The following is an 18,128-nucleotide window of genomic DNA, read 5'->3' as shown; positions in this document are numbered from 1 at the left end:
TTTCTTTGACCAAAGGAGGAGCTTAAGTCAGTTCCATTTCCTGTGTCAAGGACAAGGGCGAGAAATGGAACTAACTTAAGCTCCTCCTTTGGTCAAAGAAAGTCAAGCGTAGGAAAAATACATAATACAAACTATTCCCTACTTTGTCTTATGTTTTAAAGAAATGAGATCAGAAAATAAAAAGAACAGATTCTGAGAGAGGAAGAGAAGAGGAAACAATAGGAGAAAGGTAAGTACGGTGTAAACATCAAACCTAATTTGATGCATTGGAAAAAATGTTTCTGTTTAATATTAACCACATTGCAAACTAAGATCTGTCAATGAGCTAACTAATCAATTTTAGAATGGGCTGCCAAGTCATGAGATAAGTTGGATCCCAGACACCCTCTCTAAAAGAGGGTAGGTAAAAAAGTAGGAACTAGATGTGTGAGATATTCGTCATTAAAAAATTGGAATACTTTATGTGAAACAACTTTTAAGAGTTACAGTGGTGGCAAACATATTTAAGATATATTCTATCAGAATCCAAATACACTAGGGCACAGCCCTTAACGTGGTCCAAGGAAATAAAAGGCAATTTCAAAACCGCCTACAGGATGAAAATGTCAATTCACTAACAGAACGAGGTCTTCCATGTCTAAACTGGAGAAGAAACAGGAGGAAGCCAAGTAGAGAATTTGTAGATTCCATAGGGAGGAAGATGCTCGTGATGTGTTTCATATCAGAAGATGATAATTCTCCTGTGCTTCCGATCCTACATAGTAAGGTTGCCAATCTAAAATGGCAAAGGCTCAGAATTTCCAGTGGGGAACAATAAGTGGAAATATAAGACATATAGCAATGGTCCTCTCCAAAGGCTTCAATAGAGGAACGTCCATAGAAATGTCCTTAGAAACGGTAGCCACTCTTTACAGCGTCTATGTCTGACATCAGTGTTCGGGCAAGGTAAATGCCAAAAATCTGTTTGGAATAACAAAGAATACAATATAAATACACATCAATGCCTAATGTAGTCTTCGGCAAAAACCTTGATGTATAGATCATGTCACCGCAGTCTCAATGTTCAATTCTCTGACATTTAGGAGTTAAATCACTATGTTTACGCAGCCCTATCCACAACTCCCCTGGCTGTGACTCACACAGCCTCCCTTTACACTTCCAATACAGAGAGATCTAATTTTTAAACTCTTTATTACAGAGTGTGTTTTATTTAAAATGTATGTTCCTCTGGTCATAATGGCAGTACAGGATGGATGTCCTAAGTACTAGTGGACAGGTAGCTTCTTCCAACAATAAAGCTGAGAGTTAGCATGTACCACCTCCTCATACCTTCAATGTTTCAATGTCCCCAGAGACAGGGACAGATAATAGTCCTTGCAGGAGTGATGGTGGAATAGGCACTGGTTAATATATAAAAGGGGGTGTTAGTCAGCCTGAAAGCTCCCTGGGTTGAGAGCTAAGTGGCGTACAGCATCATGCTGGAAGGAGTTACAGGAATATATGCCTTTTAGGTATTCAGAAACACACCAAGGCTCTGTAAAACGCACACCCAGGTGGCATTTGCATTCCACAGTGTTCCAATTGTGCTATCGTGCATTATCAAAAGAAACACCACATTATGGTGCCAAATCTGAATTGCAAGCCATTTAAAGCTGTGAGACCTGACTGCAAGACTACTACATTCTGGTTGGTGAACATTATAAATAATTTATTTCCCACAATTGTCTAGCCCTGTCTCTCTGTTACTATGCTTAAAGCCACTTGTAATTCAAAGCATTTGACCAGTGCTGATTGCACAACTCCACTTTCAAACAGTTTAAAAAATAAATACTGTAACTCTTGCACCTCAGTAAGTTTGAAAAGTCTATCCAGAAGGATATGCATTCTTTCCTTAACTTGTTGCAGGATAACTGGTCTCAGATTATAGACACTGCCTCTGTTTAAGAGAAGCAGATTAAAGAGATGTAGATCTCCTTCCACTTCAAAGCTATAATGGGAGAATGCTTCAATGGCTTAAATTAATGGTTAGATCTCAATATTAGTGTGTGGTGCAATTTTAGGCACCTATCAAAGAAAATTAGGTAAAAACTTGAAAAAGTGCAGAGCTGAGCTACAAAATAGAGAAGAATATAGCTATAAAGAAAAGCTGTGAATTTGAATCCTTAACAAAACAAAAGGGGGAGATATGGTAACATGCTACATATATGTACTGGGCCAGTACAAAATGCTCCCTAGTAACTTGTTCATTAACAGGACTGTACCACATTTTGATCCAAAGAAAAATGTAATTTGTGGTCAAGTGGGATTACCCCCATACCCATATTGTAGCACAATAAAAATGGCTTCAATTTAGTTTTGCCCTTCTTTTGGGTCAATGCCTTAAATGAAAACTGATGCATAGCTTAACTTGATGGACTTGAGTCTTCTTTCAGCTTTTATTAATATGAAATGATGCTTGCTCTACAAGTGCACCCATAATTAAAAGCGCTTCTGTAAAACTATAGCTTCAGATAACCACATCTCGCATAGCTTTACATAGAAGCATCTGTGAGTATGCTTGAGAGAACATCCCCGTGTCCCCTAACGTCTCAAACGGAACCTAGCAAACACCAGCTGGTTAGTACAACCGATCAGTATTTATGTATTTCATTTTCAATAAACAATGAAATGCCAATTAAAGAAGGATTTGACATGCATTATTAATTATTAGATATTAGTACCAGAGATTTCTGAGAAATGTACACAGACAGAAAAAGTACTTTTCCTCTAAATGCCTCACCTCCCTTATAGGAATTATAAAGGGGAAACACGTTTGAGCTAAAGATTAGTAACTTTATTCTAAAGCAATACGGCCATTGCAGAGGTTTATTTTTACTTTTTTCCCCTCATTGTGCGTTATTAGGCTTATTAACACCTTATGTGTTCCATTAATTGTTGAATTATTATTTTAAGTAGTGTAGCTCAGATCAACAACCACTATTTAAAATAAGTATTTACTAAATGCTTTAGCAGAGAGATACACACACACAAACAAACAAAAAGGAAGAGTAACAGTTGGACAAGAAGTAACATATCTTACCTGTAAAATAGAAATAACCAGAAATACCCCCGCCACGATATATATATTCCGAGGCAACCATGCTTCTAGCGCAGAAATGCAGCCTTTCGTATATGTTACAACTTTGTCAGCAGTTGGCTAGAAGAAATTAAAATAAAACCATTAAGTTGTACACCAGCACTTTTTATTCCATGAATAAATGATAGGATTAATTGGAAAAAGACAGTCTGTGGCTGAATGCTGACTATCCCCTGTAAAAAAAAAAACATATACGTCTAAACTGTTCTCATGTTTAAACACCTACATACCATACACTCTGATTAATTCTAGATAATTTTGCAATAACAGATTAAATAAAATGAAAAGGTACCTAGCCATGTTAGTGGTTCTGTTGCTCTGGATAAATTTATAGGAAGCATTTCAGTAACTAGTAAATCGAACATTCCAAATATTTTTTCTTGAGCCCATAATACTTCAAACTTATGGGATCTTTTGGAAAAGTGTATATACCACACAGGGAAAGTGTGATACGATTGACTAACAAAACACAGACAAGCCACTTCCCTCCCTATACAACACCAAGAAGTATGCCAAAAATAAACGTAGTACAAAATAAGGGAGGGACCGACTCTCAAACTATAGAAAATCCATTTACGGTGAATAAGATTTATTTTTTTCCATAAGCACTGGTGCCAGTGGTACTGATGAGATGTAATAAGTTTAGTCATGTTTTGTAATGTTTTGATAAAGTATGCAAAGAATTCCATGTTGCAGCAGAACATTTTTTTCTGGAATGGCTTGGCTCTGGCAGCCCAGGATATGTAAATAGCCCTTGCAGAATAAGCGGAGAAGGGAAGGTAGAGCGAGCGGTCAGGCTTTACGTATGAAACCAAATTGCAGTTCTTACTGAGGTCCAAAGCAAAGAATCCAGAGAAGGGCAAAGGAAAGGCATAGTCAACACAAGTCCAATGTTTCGGGAGTCCAGCAAAGTTTCGGAAGTGGTTAGACAAGCCAAAAGTCAAATATCCAGATAAGCAAGTCAAAAAGTAGCTTTGAGTTCACTTTGAACAGCACAGAACAACTCAGCAATAAAAGCTTTCATTCTGTGCGTAAATAGGGTGCTCATCTGAAGTCATGCCCCTTCTGACACACAACAATAAAGCCTCTGTACTACTGAGGATATATGGGAGCTTGGTGTTGCCAGGGGAGGGTACTGTATGCTTGGCCATTCTCACTAGCTGTTGTGCTGCTTGTTCCGAACATGCAAATCTTACTTGCGTCTTGTGTTGCATGGGATACATGATTAGCGTCAGAAGTTGCAGCCTGCACCTGGTGGACAGATGGCCGCAGCCCTGAGATGCTGGCTGTGTAGTAAGGGAACATGGGTAATTCATGAGACAAACTACTAATTTTGCTTTTTACCCTCCTGCCAAATCAAGATCTGGAAGCAGTCTTCCTTCCCTTTATTTTGACTTTGAAAACAGAAAAACAAATGTTCTGATGACCGAAAGGACATTAATCATTGAATGTATTTTTTTTAAGCGCCTGTATATGTCAAAGCAATTGTATTTTATCAAGATGATTTCTTAGATTGGTACATATGATGGAAGTACTTTTTCTTAATTAAGGTTCTTAACTGAAGGAAAGATAGATATCAGGTGTATTAAATAACAAATATTTGGGACTGGCAGCTACATACATACACAAGCGTCTAAAATTGAGTGGTAGCTCAAAAAAATATAAAGAAGTATGTGCGCTCAGAAATGAATATATCAAAAAAGGACTATTGTATTTACTGTAATTTAGCACTTATACAATAAATAAATATATTTATTTAAAATCAAACAAAACATTGAATCAAATAAAAATTCACAATGTGTGCACGGATCCAATTTAGTGAACAATGTATCAATCAACTTTCTCTATAGAATATTTAACACAATACAAAGTGTAATACAGGTGCTATTCTGTCACCTAACTCTGTGTAGAGAATACAAAGTATCACATACGGTATCAGAAGCAGCTGCCAAAAAAAAAAAAAAAAAAAAAAAACCACAAATAAAAAAACCTATATATAAAAACTAAAAATCTAATATATAAACAATAATAAAAAGTACCTGCCTCGGTGTGGGCCCCCCACCGAGGTAATGGAGGAAAAGAACCCCCAGAAAAAAGGAAGGGTATTGAAGAGGATTCTATGCCGCCGGTATCCGACCCACTTCAAAAGGGGTCCGTCGAGGAACGGTGAGATGCACCGCGGTCGGGATCTTCGAAAAAGACCGCGGTGAACGCTGTAGCCGACCACTCACACAGGCACCTGGTGAGTCACTCAAAATATGACTCTATGTGAATATACCGCGGTCGGTATCTTCTCAAAAGACCGCGGTATAGTTGAAATGGAGCAGCCTTGAATATATAGCGCCGTCAGTCACCGACTTCACTGTGTCCGGAGGTATAGTAACCCTCACTTCCCTTAACCAAAAAATAATAGTAGAAGGGGAAAAAAGACTAAACAAAAAACAGGGGAATAATTAATAGAAAATAATGATAATAAGAAAACAAATGAAGGCAGCCGAAAAGGATCCGGTGGAACCAGCCACACATGCAGTCACGTCTACGCGTTTCGTCCCGTCCACGGGACTTTCTCAAGACTGAAAAAGCTGCAAGATAATTTAGTTTAAATACCTCCAAAATGCTGGAGTAATTAAACAGGTGAGGGAGGAAAACACCCACCCCTTACACTCAAACAATTAATTCTAAATCAATAGAAATAAGTAACGAAAAATACTATTAGTAAATATGAATGGGAAATGAACATACACATTACTCAAACATAAATAGATAAATAACAGTTAGACTAGAAACTCTATAAAAAGAATAATAAATAAATAATAAAAATCAATCTACAAAAATACTAAGCAAGACCCTACACAATATATATATATATATACCCATTGCACGAATAATAGGACACATCCCTATTTAAAGGGGCAGATTTTATTTTGTACAGATTGTAGTTTCAGACAGAAGCAATTTTGATTAAAACATATGTATAATCTACGAATGGTATATTTAAGCATAATAGATAGGAGGATAATTAAATCGTCTGAACATGGATATAGATGTAGATCAGGCAAAATGTTCATAATATAAATAATAAACCAAGTGATTTTGAACTATAACTATCCGTGACAAACGACATATCTATATAATGAACTAATAGATGGAACTATAAGAGGCCCCAAACAGTACTCCACAGACCACACCAGTCTCCACCTGATACCAATATAGATCCCCCTTGGAACGCGAGAGAAACATAATAGTCAGACATATCCCTATTTAAAGGGGCAGGTCTAGTAATGATGGATAATAAATTCCAACTAAAGCAAAAAAGGTATATATAATATAATATAATCTGAGGATAATACCCTTGGGCTTCATAGATAGGAAAATGAGTGAATACTCTAGACCTAAGTATAGGTGTAGGTCAAGCAGAGTAGTATGCCTGATTTTCATATTACAACAAAATAAAATCAATAATGGACCAAATAATATTGAACAAGCACTATCAGTGGCCCAAATCTATCTATATAATATAATGAAGCAATAGATTGGGATATAACAGGCCCCGAGCAGAACTCAACAAACCATACCCCCTTCCCACCAGATATCACTACAGATGCCCCTTGAGGCGAAGGAGAGATTGGAAAACTGAACAAATCAGAAGAGTTCCAGCTCTTCATTTAGACCATTGGGTGTCATGGTATTGAGCTTAAAGATCCAGACTGACTCTGACTTAATCAGTTCTCTTCTTCTCCTTGCCTCATCTTGGTAAGGGGGGATCTGGGCTATCCCCATAAGCTGTAATCCTGATGGATTTTTGTCATGAAAAATTGAGAAATGACGGGCTACTGCAGACCTAGTGTCATTACGGATGATTGCTGTTCTATGCTCCCGGAATCTACATTTGAGGGGTCTTGTGGTTTGACCCACATATTGTCGCCCACATGGGCAAGTTATTAGATACACTACAAATGAAGTGTTACACGTTATTTCTGATAGAATTGGAAAAGTGACATCGGAGTTGTTGAATGGACTAAAGGTGGAACTCTGAACGCAGATAAAGTTGCATGTAAGACATATATTGCGGCCACAACCTTTGTTCGGTATCCCCTCTTTGTGAGTTGTTGTTTCTTTGCTCTTCTCATTCGAGTGATGTAATTTAGAGGGTGCCAGAATGTTCTTTAAATTTGGGGCCTTTCTAAAAGTAACCTTTGGGGTTTCTGAGATACAGAATGATAACCACGGGTCCTTGATTAGAATGGGCCAGTATGTATAAAAAAAATTTATGATCTCGTCAAAGGCTTTATTGAACGTGGTCGTCAATATTGGTGTTGAACTTTTTCCGACCTCTTTGGTGCTGATATTATATTTTGCTCTTTTTAACTTAGGGACTTGAGTATGTTCAAGTAAATCAAGAATGATATAATGCTCATTCGTATGACTTCCATGTTCAGATGGGCTCGGACCTTGGGACCCAGGCTCCAATATCTGATTGGAACTAAGTCCTCTCATATAAGCCTTCAAAATCTTATTTGGTGGATAGGATTTTTCTATAAACCGCTGGCAAAGCTTCAGCGACTCTCTCTCATAATCCGACTTTAGTGTGCAATTTCGCTTGATTCTGGTAAACTGCCCCATGGGGATATTTTGGATCCATGTTGGATGATGGCCGCTATTGGCATGCAGATAGCCATTCACGTCTACATTTTTCAGGTATGTTTTGGTGGTAATCCGCCCTTCAGACCCCGTGAGGGATAAGTCCAAAAAATCTATAGTCGACTTATGTTTCTTATATGTAAAGGAAAGACCCCAGCGGTTGTTGTTGATATAAGACATGAACTCTTCCACCTCATTCCACTCACCCCTCCAGACAATAAGAATATCGTCAATAAACCTACGATAGAGGGCGAGTCGCTCCATCCAATACAGATCACTGAGTATCATCGACTGTTCCCAGTGACCCATAAATAGGTTGGCATAGGATGGAGCGAAACTCGCCCCCATCGCGGTACCCCTGGTTTGTACAAAAAACTTGTCATCAAATTCAAAATAATTGTGGGTTAACATAAACTCGGTAAACCTGACAATATAGTGGGACTGGTTAGATGGAAGTAGAGGGTCAGATATTAGATATGATGAAATGGCTTCTAAACCCAAGGTGTGGTCGATGTTCGAATAGAGTGATGCCACATCAATGGTCAGCCAGCAGTAGTGTTCCTGCCATTTAATATCCTTGACAATCGTGAGCACATGTCCTGTGTCCTTTAAGTATGAGGGCAAGTGTGGTACATATCTCTGCAAATGAAAATCTACCCATTTGGATATGGGTGATATCAATGAGCCTAAACCCGATATTATGGGGCGCCCCGGTGGATTAGTGAGGGATTTATGCACCTTGGGGAGGTAGTAAAAAATAGGAATCTCCCCTTTGGCTGAGATGAAAAAACTCCTCTCTCTTTTGTCAATAGCTCCTTTCAGATGAGCCTGTTCTATAAGTTCTCTCAACTCTTTTTTGTAAGATGAAGTAGGATCACCGGTTAGAACCTTATAGTATATTATATACTTAGCAAAGAATCCAGAGAAGGGCAAAGGAAAGGCATGGTCAACACAAGTCCAATGTTTCGGGAGTCCAGCAAAGTTTCGGAAGTGGTTAGACAAGCCAAAAGTCAAATATCCAGATAAGCAAGTCAAAAAGTAGCTTTGAGTTCACTTTGAACAGCACAGAACAACTCAGCAATAAAAGCTTTCATTCTGTGCGTAAATAGGGTGCTCATCTGAAGTCATGCCCCTTCTGACACACAACAATAAAGCCTCTGTACTACTGAGGATATATGGGAGCTTGGGTGTTGCCAGGGGAGGGTACTGTATGCTTGGCCATTCTCACTAGCTGTTGTGCTGCTTGTTCCGAACATGCAAATCTTACTTGCGTCTTGTGTTGCATGGGATACATGATTAGCGTCAGAAGTTGCAGCCTGCACCTGGTGGACAGATGGCCGCAGCCCTGAGATGCTGGCTGTGTAGTAAGGGAACATGGGTAATTCATGAGACAAACTACTAATTTTGCTTTTTACCCTCCTGCCAAATCAAGATCTGGAAGCAGTCTTCCTTCCCTTTATTTTGACTTTGAAAACAGAAAAACAAATGTTCTGATGACCGAAAGGACATTAATCATTGAATGTATTTTTTTTAAGCGCCTGTATATGTCAAAGCAATTGTATTTTATCAAGATGATTTCTTAGATTGGTACATATGATGGAAGTACTTTTTCTTAATTAAGGTTCTTAACTGAAGGAACACTAGGTAAAAAAAATACAAAAGCAATAGGAGAACAAACTTAATTGAATTGAAGATTTTATAGGGAGATTTCCATGATGGTGCCTCGAATTTACAAATTTATTTTCTTTTATTATTAAAAATATTATCAGCACTACTGTGTGGTGATAATGCACTAATGGCAGATATCTATACTTATGGAATTTAGATAGAGACCTTTCGTGAAGCTGTAGAATAGAAGGAATAGGTGTAGACAGAAGGTTAACTTTGTATGACTTGCACCATACAGAAAACACCTTCCAAATTCTTTGATGAATCCTTCTAGTAGAAGATTTTTCAGACTGTAGTAAAATGGAAAAAAATTATCTATGCATTTTGCAGCCAGTAGATCTAATTTAGAATCCATGCGGTGAATTCAAACATCTTCAACACCTTGCTTGAAGCTGTGCCCCTTTTGCACTTAATGCTGCAATGTAAAACAAATCAGTTCCAGTGAACTGCAATGTTTACATTGCAGCTCTAAGTCTGCCCTCTGTGGCTGTCTAACAGACAGCCACTACAGGGCTTCCGGAAACCAAACCAAGGTTTGGTCTGAGTTATGACACTGGACGTCCTCATGGACCTCCAGCATCAAATTCTCCCCATAGAAAAAAATAATGCTTTCCTATGAGGAGGTCTAATGCGTGCGTACGGCCATTACTGCTCATGTGCATTAGGTCTCCCCTAAGCGTGGGTGGAGGGCTGGACTCAGGTAAGTAGCTGATGGGATTTTAACCCCTTCAGCAACATGGGATGGGGGGCGGGAGGGATGGGGGCACTCCAGGATTCTCTAGTGCCAGGAAAACTTTTTTACTGGCACTAAAGAGTCCCTTTAAGTTAGCTTTTGTCCATTTAACCACAGAATTATTACTGTCATGTATCCCTGGATCTTCATAGCCATAAAAATAGAAATCCTAGATTTTTTTTAAAGGAAAGATACTGCATACTGGAGCTTTATTCTTCTTTCTAAGAAATAACTTCAAGCAATCTGTGTCTGTTAGAAGACTTAAACTATTGGATGTTCTTTGTGGAAGATAGAGATTTTTTTTTTTCCTAATCGAGATGTTTTTCTAGAATGTTAATATACTTTTTCAGAAGATTTTTTTGTTCTTCTGCTGAAGAGGCCTTTATTAACCAATTGCCAATTTTAAATATGAGCCCTTTTGTTTTTTATTTTACCAAAAAAAGCCTGCATTATGTTTCTGACCACCACTCTCTTTCTGGAACTGGATCTATGACTAGTTTTGACAGGAGTTTCATAGTTGCTTTGCTTCAAGGAAGTCTGCGTTTACATCTAGGAAAAAAATATATATATTCTTGTAAGAGAGATGTCTAAAAACTCTATACTCTTGAAATAGTTTTCTTGACCCATGAATCTAGACTTATAGAAAGATGTTTGTGGTTGCCCCTAACAGATGTCCTGGTGTCAGATTTTTTTTTTTTCCCTCAACACCAGGTCTGCTTGTCTCTGGTTCCTCTGTCTCCATAATCCTGCTGGTACGATCTAAATCACGGCTGAACAAAAAAAGAAAACTTGTAGCTGTCACCTATGAATAAATAAGGCAATTTTCCATTTCCCTTTTATTCTGGGAGGGTCTTCTTACCTCCAGCAATCTGTCTGTTTGATAAGGTCTTCCAAAGCTTTACCAAATAATAGTGTATCTTCAAAACGGAAAGTTACATCGAGAATCCCTAGAAGCCAAATCTGCTGATCATGATTTTAGCCATACTACTCGGCGAGGTACAGTTGATCAGGCCAGAGACATTGAGGCTAACCTTCCAACAAGGCATCACAAATGAAATCATTAGCTAAACAATTTTTTTTTTTTTAAATCAATTTATCTGGATCAGCATCAGACTCCTTTTTAAAGGAATCATATAATTCTGGTAACCAAACTCTAGCCACAGATAAAGCAGCAATAAAGGCTTTGCTCTCTGAGGCTGCAATGAAATAAGACCTGAAGAGCGATGTTTTAATTCGTTTGGCTATGGGATCTTTTAGGTTAACAGAATGTCTTGTTGGATTAGTGGGCTTATAATAAACTTGAGCTAAAGCCACAATGACTTAAGATATTTTGACAATTTTTGTCCCTTTTCAGATAGTTGAAGCACAGATCTAAACCTTTTAAATGAAGTGAACATACGTGAGGGACAACCATTTTGCCTGACATTCTTTGAACCATTAAAATTGAATGCAAATTAACTATTTTATGCAAAGTATATTGCAAACGGCATACTTTTCATTTCATCTCTTTATTCTGTCCATCTTTATTCTGACCACTGCATGTCCATCTGTGTTCTCGCGATCTCTTGGCCCCCAGTGAATCCCTGACTGCTGCGTTTAAAGATCCAGAGATCCCCAGGGGTCCTGAGCGGCACCATGGGATTCACTGGGGGCCACAACCGATAGATTTACCAAATTAACTGTGGGGCCGTATTAAACCGGAACACGGGCCGCAAATGGCCCGCGGGTCGGACTTTGGACATGACTGTTTTAGACATTAGTGGTTTATTGTCAGAAATTTTTCACTCTTTTGTGATAACTTGTTTCACAGTAAAATGGAAAGGAAATGCTTGAGATTTTATAGTTGTTTCCCCTTTCTTCTGGATGAGACACCTAAAATGACTTATTTAATAAGATAGCAATAGAAAATGTTCTTTACAGTAAGAACTATAAAGATGTGGAATCCAATGCCTGAAGAGGTGGTTTTATCAGAGAGTCTACTCAGATGTTTAAACAGCAATTGGATAAAAACTTGCAAAAGCACAATATTCAGGTCCTCACATATTTGATGAATCTATTGCATATTGTACCTGTCCTGAGGAAAGGCAACTCCCTATCATTCATTTACAGTGAATAAGATTTCTGCAGCAAAGACGTATGGGAAAAGGGCAGCTCGAATGCTGCAAAGTTGCTTCCTACTTTTTTTTTTTTTATAAATAACACTGATGGTAGGGAGATTCGTACACACAAAGATGCAGGGAAATTAATGAATGAATGTTAGGATGGTAAAACAACGAAAGAAACTACAGGTGGGGGAGGGGGGGAAATACATATGAGGAATTGAGGAGATAAGATAAATAAGAACATATTAACACAAAAATAAGTATAAAAAAAAACCCCCACAAAGGCAAAGGTGTTCGGAGAAAGCTCCAACGTAGCACAAAATGAATAATAGGAAAATGAAAGCACAAAGATGAAAGCAGAAAGGTTAACGTACAGTGTTATGGAATCTGATGGCGCTATATAAATAATAAATTAATAATAATAAAGTTATAAAGGTGACAGGATGTTTACACGTCCATATAAATAGGAACAGGAGGATATGAAGTACTATTCATTATGACCAATTTCTAATGACAAACCTGCTGGCCAGTCCATGTGTTTGCCAACTATATGCACTCATATATCACTTCATTCTAGCTCCCACCAATGTATGATACTGATGGAGTGAAAGCAATTGATGAGGATGTACCTAGACCTCTCAGCCTGTTATTGAGATCCAAGGCTGTGTGGATTCCCAATTGATAATGCAGTTGTGTAAATTTCACATATTCGATGCAGATGTAGAGGGGTTGGGCTAAGTGTGTGGTGTAGAGACTTTTTTTCCTTTTATATAAACCACATCAAAAGGGTAAAAGGCACTCACAGATTTATAATAATATAACAATTACAAAAAGCTCTAGTAGTTTTAGTGTGAAATGCCTCTGTAATGATTAGTGCCATCTTGTCATTGATCAGAGAGATCATGCTATGAGAACAGAATGTATTTAAAAAAAATATGTATATTGGTTTTAGATCAGAACAAGGCTCTTAAATATTGCAAAAAACTAAAATGAAACAATAAAAAATTACCTTCTTACGTGCATCGTATCCACATTGTGTGTTTACAACAGTTTGCTGTAAAAGGAAACAAGGAATTATTTTCACACACAAAAATATCCAATACTAATGTGTTACTAAAATATAGTATAATCAAACAAAAGGTTTTGTACTTATATTTGTAAAAGGAGACTTTTCAATACATCTGCATGCTGGTATTTTATGGGACTCTATCTTACTTCGTTGCATGTATATTCCCATGCCCTCTTATGGACTATAGTTTCCAACACTCACAGCAGATTGCTCAATGCCTTCAGGAACCTCTTTCAGAAATGTCGTTTTTCTTTTAAAACCCATCTAAATAAACCCAGTTTAATGCAAGATGTACTTTATTTGTGTGTGCATTTGTTTTCCATTTGCTGTAAATAACCTTGCGTGCTGAAGGATAACACTCCAAGACTGTGATAGCCGGTGGCCTTACTGAGGAGCAGAGACGGCAGCCAAAGAGTAAACTGACATTTCATTAAAGGAAGACTCACATCAGATGTTTCTAGGCAAACCTTTTCACCTCTTTTTCGAGAATCAAAATCGAAATACAAAGATCGTACTCACAGCTGGGTCAGCGATACAGCAGGAAAATGGAACTCCACACCTCTCTCGGCTAGGATTGTCAGCAGTGCAATTAAAGTATTGGTTGAGATCCCAGTCATTGGGGCCCTGAGCACCACAGCAATGATTCTGCGAGACAAGCATAAGCACTTATATAAAAGCATAACTCTTAGTCATAGTTTATACAGTTGGGGTATACTTTAATTATCCTGGATATTACAAGGTTAAACAGATGCACACATATAAAAACAAAAAAAAACAAAAAATGGAGTTTACCGCTTTCTGCAGGGAGTCTACGAGGTTCTGCAGGTCAATATCATCCCGGTATGATTTGATGTTATTTTCAAAAAATTCCTTGGCCTTATCTCTCACCCAGTCTTGGAAGAGGAATGCCAAGACTGCTACTGCTAGTTCCATGAAAAAGATCATGACAATTGCACCACAAAACTAAGAAAAGGTTAAAGAAAATGAAATATTGTTTAATCCATGTTTATGGAAACAGTATACATCATTTTTTTCTGCCAAGGTTATACATAAAAAAATTATTATTATTATTTTTTATTTTTTTTAAACCATGCTTAAAACCTGCCTTAACCCCTTAAGGACCAAACTTCTGGAATAAAAGGGAATCATGACATGTCACGCATGTCATGTGTCCTTAAGGGGTTAAAGAACATGTTAACCAACTTACAAACTTACTTGGTCTCAAAAAACTCAACATGTCAAGTCCACATGTGTTCAGGGCTCTTACAATTTAATAGGTTAGGTTAAATGTTATATTAACCAATAGTCATTCCTTGTTTGCATTTTAAGCTGGAACACAAGATCATCTTGAATTGATGTGCTGCTTTTTTAGTAACCAAACGGAAAGCATCCTTTCCGTCACATGACTGCTATGTAAACCAATAGAGTGCATCCGTTCAATCACCATTCTAAAAATCATCATACTTTTACAGACTAAAACTGGATAAATCTGACTCAATCAAGACACTATATATTTTGAAGAGATTACTGATAACTGACGAAACAAGCATTTACACCCATTTATATTTGCAGCATTTGCACGCAAGTGCTTTTAGAAACATACATTTTATTCTATGTTAATTGAATGCATTTTATTCTAAACAGTATCATACTATATAAAAGTCTTCAATCTAATACCACATGGCACTTCCATCATTGCAACTGCAGAAATTGGAATCTGATCCAGCTCACGGTATTTCCAGACACTGAATTTGATATTCCCGGGGGCGTGGCTTGGATGCCGACCAGGATGGACGCTTAAGCTTCGAGCTCCGCTCCACCGGTCCCGACAAAGCCCTTTTAATTAGCAAAAACTGCTCCTAATGGGAAGGAATCGCAGGGGGGACCCTCCGAGAACCCCAAGGGGACCCCAGACACAACAACCGGTGGGCCCGATGGACGATTTCGTTCACCCTCCAGCGGACTCACACAAGGAAACCGGAGGCCCCAAAATGGCGTCTGCCTCCTCCACGCCAGGAACGCCATCCACCTCCACTTTGGACGGGGTTATGGATGAAATCCGCGCCCTAGCAGCCAACATGGTCACCAAAGCTGACCTGCTGATTCAGACCACAACCATCCAGGACGCCCTGCGTGCTGAAATGGCCGGTATCAGAACGGAAGTAACGGCACAAGGTACCCGCGTGCAAGGCCTGGAGCGCTCCCATGAGGCCCTTACCGCTAGACTGACCGCCACAGACACAGCAGTGGCCCGTCAAGGCAATATGCTCCTACACCTGCGGAGAACGGCGGAGGACCTGGACAACCGCGGGCGCCGATGTAACATACGGGTACGTGGCCTGCCAGAAGCAGAAGGCGAGGAACGTGTTGAGGCCGAGCTGACGGCCCTATTCCGCCTGATTTTGCCCGACACCAACACCATGGAGATCAGGTATGACAGGGCACACAGGGCACTCAGACCCCGCTCCTTAGAGGACAGCCCAAGGGACATCATCTGCTGCTTACACTCATTTGCCGTCAAAGACGCCATCATGAAAGCGGCCAGATCCCAACACACATGGGAATACAAGGGGTCTCATGTATCTTTATTCAATGACTTGTCCCCAATGACCCTGGAGGCTAGAAGAGCATTAAGACCCATCACCACACTCCTCAGAGAACACAATATAGCGTATAAATGGGGCTTCCCTTTCGCCCTCCTGGCGAGACACCAGAATGGGTGGATAGCAATTCACTGGCCGGAAGAGATCCCCAAATTCCTGGAGGACCTCGGCCTACCGCATGTCACTGTACCGGACTGGGTATTGGGTCCGCTGGAGGCAGGCCCGAGACCACCACGAGCGTCACGAGCGTCACGTCGATGCAGGGGTCGGTCCCCACTGGAACTACCCCACCACCGCCGAGAAGACAGAGGAGGACAAGACTAATGACAACCAGCGACAACGTTGTCCCACCGGGTGGTCCCCGCACTCGCATTGGAACCACTCCTACAGGCGATCCGGGACTGTCCAGACATCCACGGCTACACATGGCAGGGCACGGAACATAAGGTGGCCGCCTATGCGGACGACCTTTTGTTCTTCATCTCACAACCTCGTATCACATTGCCGTGTGTACTCTCGGAGATGGACAGGTTCGGCCGAATATCGGGGTTCAAACTTAATCTGGCGAAGTGTGAAACGCTCAACATCACCATTCCCACGGCGGAATACTCAGCCCTCAGTTCGCTATTCCCATTTCGGTGGTGCACAGAAACGATGAGATACCTGGGCATCTGGGTCACCACTGACCACCGGGACATATACCCGCGCAACTTTACGAAACTATTGTCGTGCATTGAAACCGACTTACAGAAATGGTCCCACCCTTACATCTCGTGGCACGGCAGGATAGCGGTCCTTAAAATGAATATCCTGCCAAGGATCCTATACCTGTTCCAGACTATACCGATAGCCCTACCAGCCAAATTCTTTTCGTCCCTAAAGTCTGCGGTTATCAAGTATGTATGGAGAGGGGAGAGGTCCAGGATACGCCACGACATTCTATGCATGCCTAGACACAGGGGGGGCTTAGCACTTCCCGACTTCAGAAAATATCACCAAGCGGCTACGTTACAGAGGATCCTGGAGTGGCATGAAACCGAGACGACCAAACAATGGGTGTTACTGGACCGAGAAGGCAGGGACGCCAACCTGAAAGCGGCAATCTGGAAGAAGCAAACGACGAGAATCAACAGGAATGCATATAACGACCCAGTCACACAAACCCTCCTCACGTGGGAAACCCTCAGGGAGGCGACACAAATATCCCCTACCCCCAGCCCTTTATTACCAATCGCCCATAACCCCGACATAGGTGGCGGACTACCGCCAAACGCCTGGTCCTTCATGGGCGAAGCAGACTACATCCCAATCTATAAAGCTACTAGGAACGGCAATCTGAGATCCTTGGACTCCTTACTAGACGCACGGCCACGCTCACATATGGCAGTCTTCCGTTACATGCAACTAAAGCACTACTATGACGCAATCCCACACAGGGATAAACTTCACAGAGACCTAACCTGGTACGAGAAGTTATGCTCTCAGGGTACCCCACTGGAAAATGCTATTTCGAAACTCTACTTTTTGTGTAGATTTTTCACACTACACCACCAACATGCTGGAGGTGCCAAGAGGACAGGGGAACCATGCAACACCTATGGTGGGATTGCGAACATATTGTTCCCTACTGGAACCGAACTAAGTCCGACATCCAACTAATCCTGGGAGATAACCTTGACTGGTCGGAAGAATTGGCTTTATTACACATCTCCTCCCAGCCGGTGTCTACCTACAAGAAGTCTATTCTACGCCACTTACTCAACGCAGCCAAATCGCTCATACCAGTATACTGGAAGAAAACAAGCATTCCCACACGGGAAGAATGGATCCGCAGAGTCGAGGACATCAGATCAGCCGAAGCTCTAAAGGCGGAACTGACGGGCAGGGAGACACAATTTGCTGAAGCCTGGTCACCGTGGTATACCTACCGTGCACGACCATAGGACGGGATACAGACGGGCCGTGGGACAGTAACACGTCCACAACACCCACGATACACACAATACACTCCGAGACCACTGCACCACACCCACTCAAGCAGACTGAGACGCTAACACACCACATATATGACGCAAACGACCGAGAGACGAGCACGCCCCTATCGACTGGACGAGCACCTGAGCCTATACCCCTTACAATGACTTTCCTAGACCTCAATTAACCAAGGCCACGGGAA

General features: G+C 40.4%; 1 protein-coding gene across 3 annotated transcripts in view; it reads right to left on the bottom strand.

Moving 5' to 3' along the window:
- Positions 1–396: 396 nt before the first annotated feature.
- Positions 397–18,128, bottom strand: part of TSPAN14 (tetraspanin 14) — a 66,485-nt gene continuing 48,753 nt past the window's right edge. For all 3 annotated transcript variants that reach the window (XM_063435129.1, XM_063435130.1, XM_063435131.1), the window contains exons 5-9: positions 14,142–14,312; positions 13,869–13,994; positions 13,290–13,334; positions 3,080–3,196; positions 397–960 (exon numbers count right to left, since the gene is read on the bottom strand). In XM_063435129.1, the coding sequence (XP_063291199.1) occupies positions 889–960; positions 3,080–3,196; positions 13,290–13,334; positions 13,869–13,994; positions 14,142–14,312 (531 nt within the window). In that variant the 3' untranslated portion in view covers positions 397–888. The remainder of the gene's footprint in view (positions 961–3,079; positions 3,197–13,289; positions 13,335–13,868; positions 13,995–14,141; positions 14,313–18,128) is intronic.

The sequence above is a fragment of the Pelobates fuscus genome, chromosome 10 (genome assembly GCF_036172605.1).
Source record: "Pelobates fuscus isolate aPelFus1 chromosome 10, aPelFus1.pri, whole genome shotgun sequence".
In the NCBI taxonomy this organism is placed as follows: Eukaryota; Metazoa; Chordata; class Amphibia; order Anura; family Pelobatidae; genus Pelobates; species Pelobates fuscus.
This window is presented reverse-complemented; position numbering and strand designations above follow the sequence as displayed.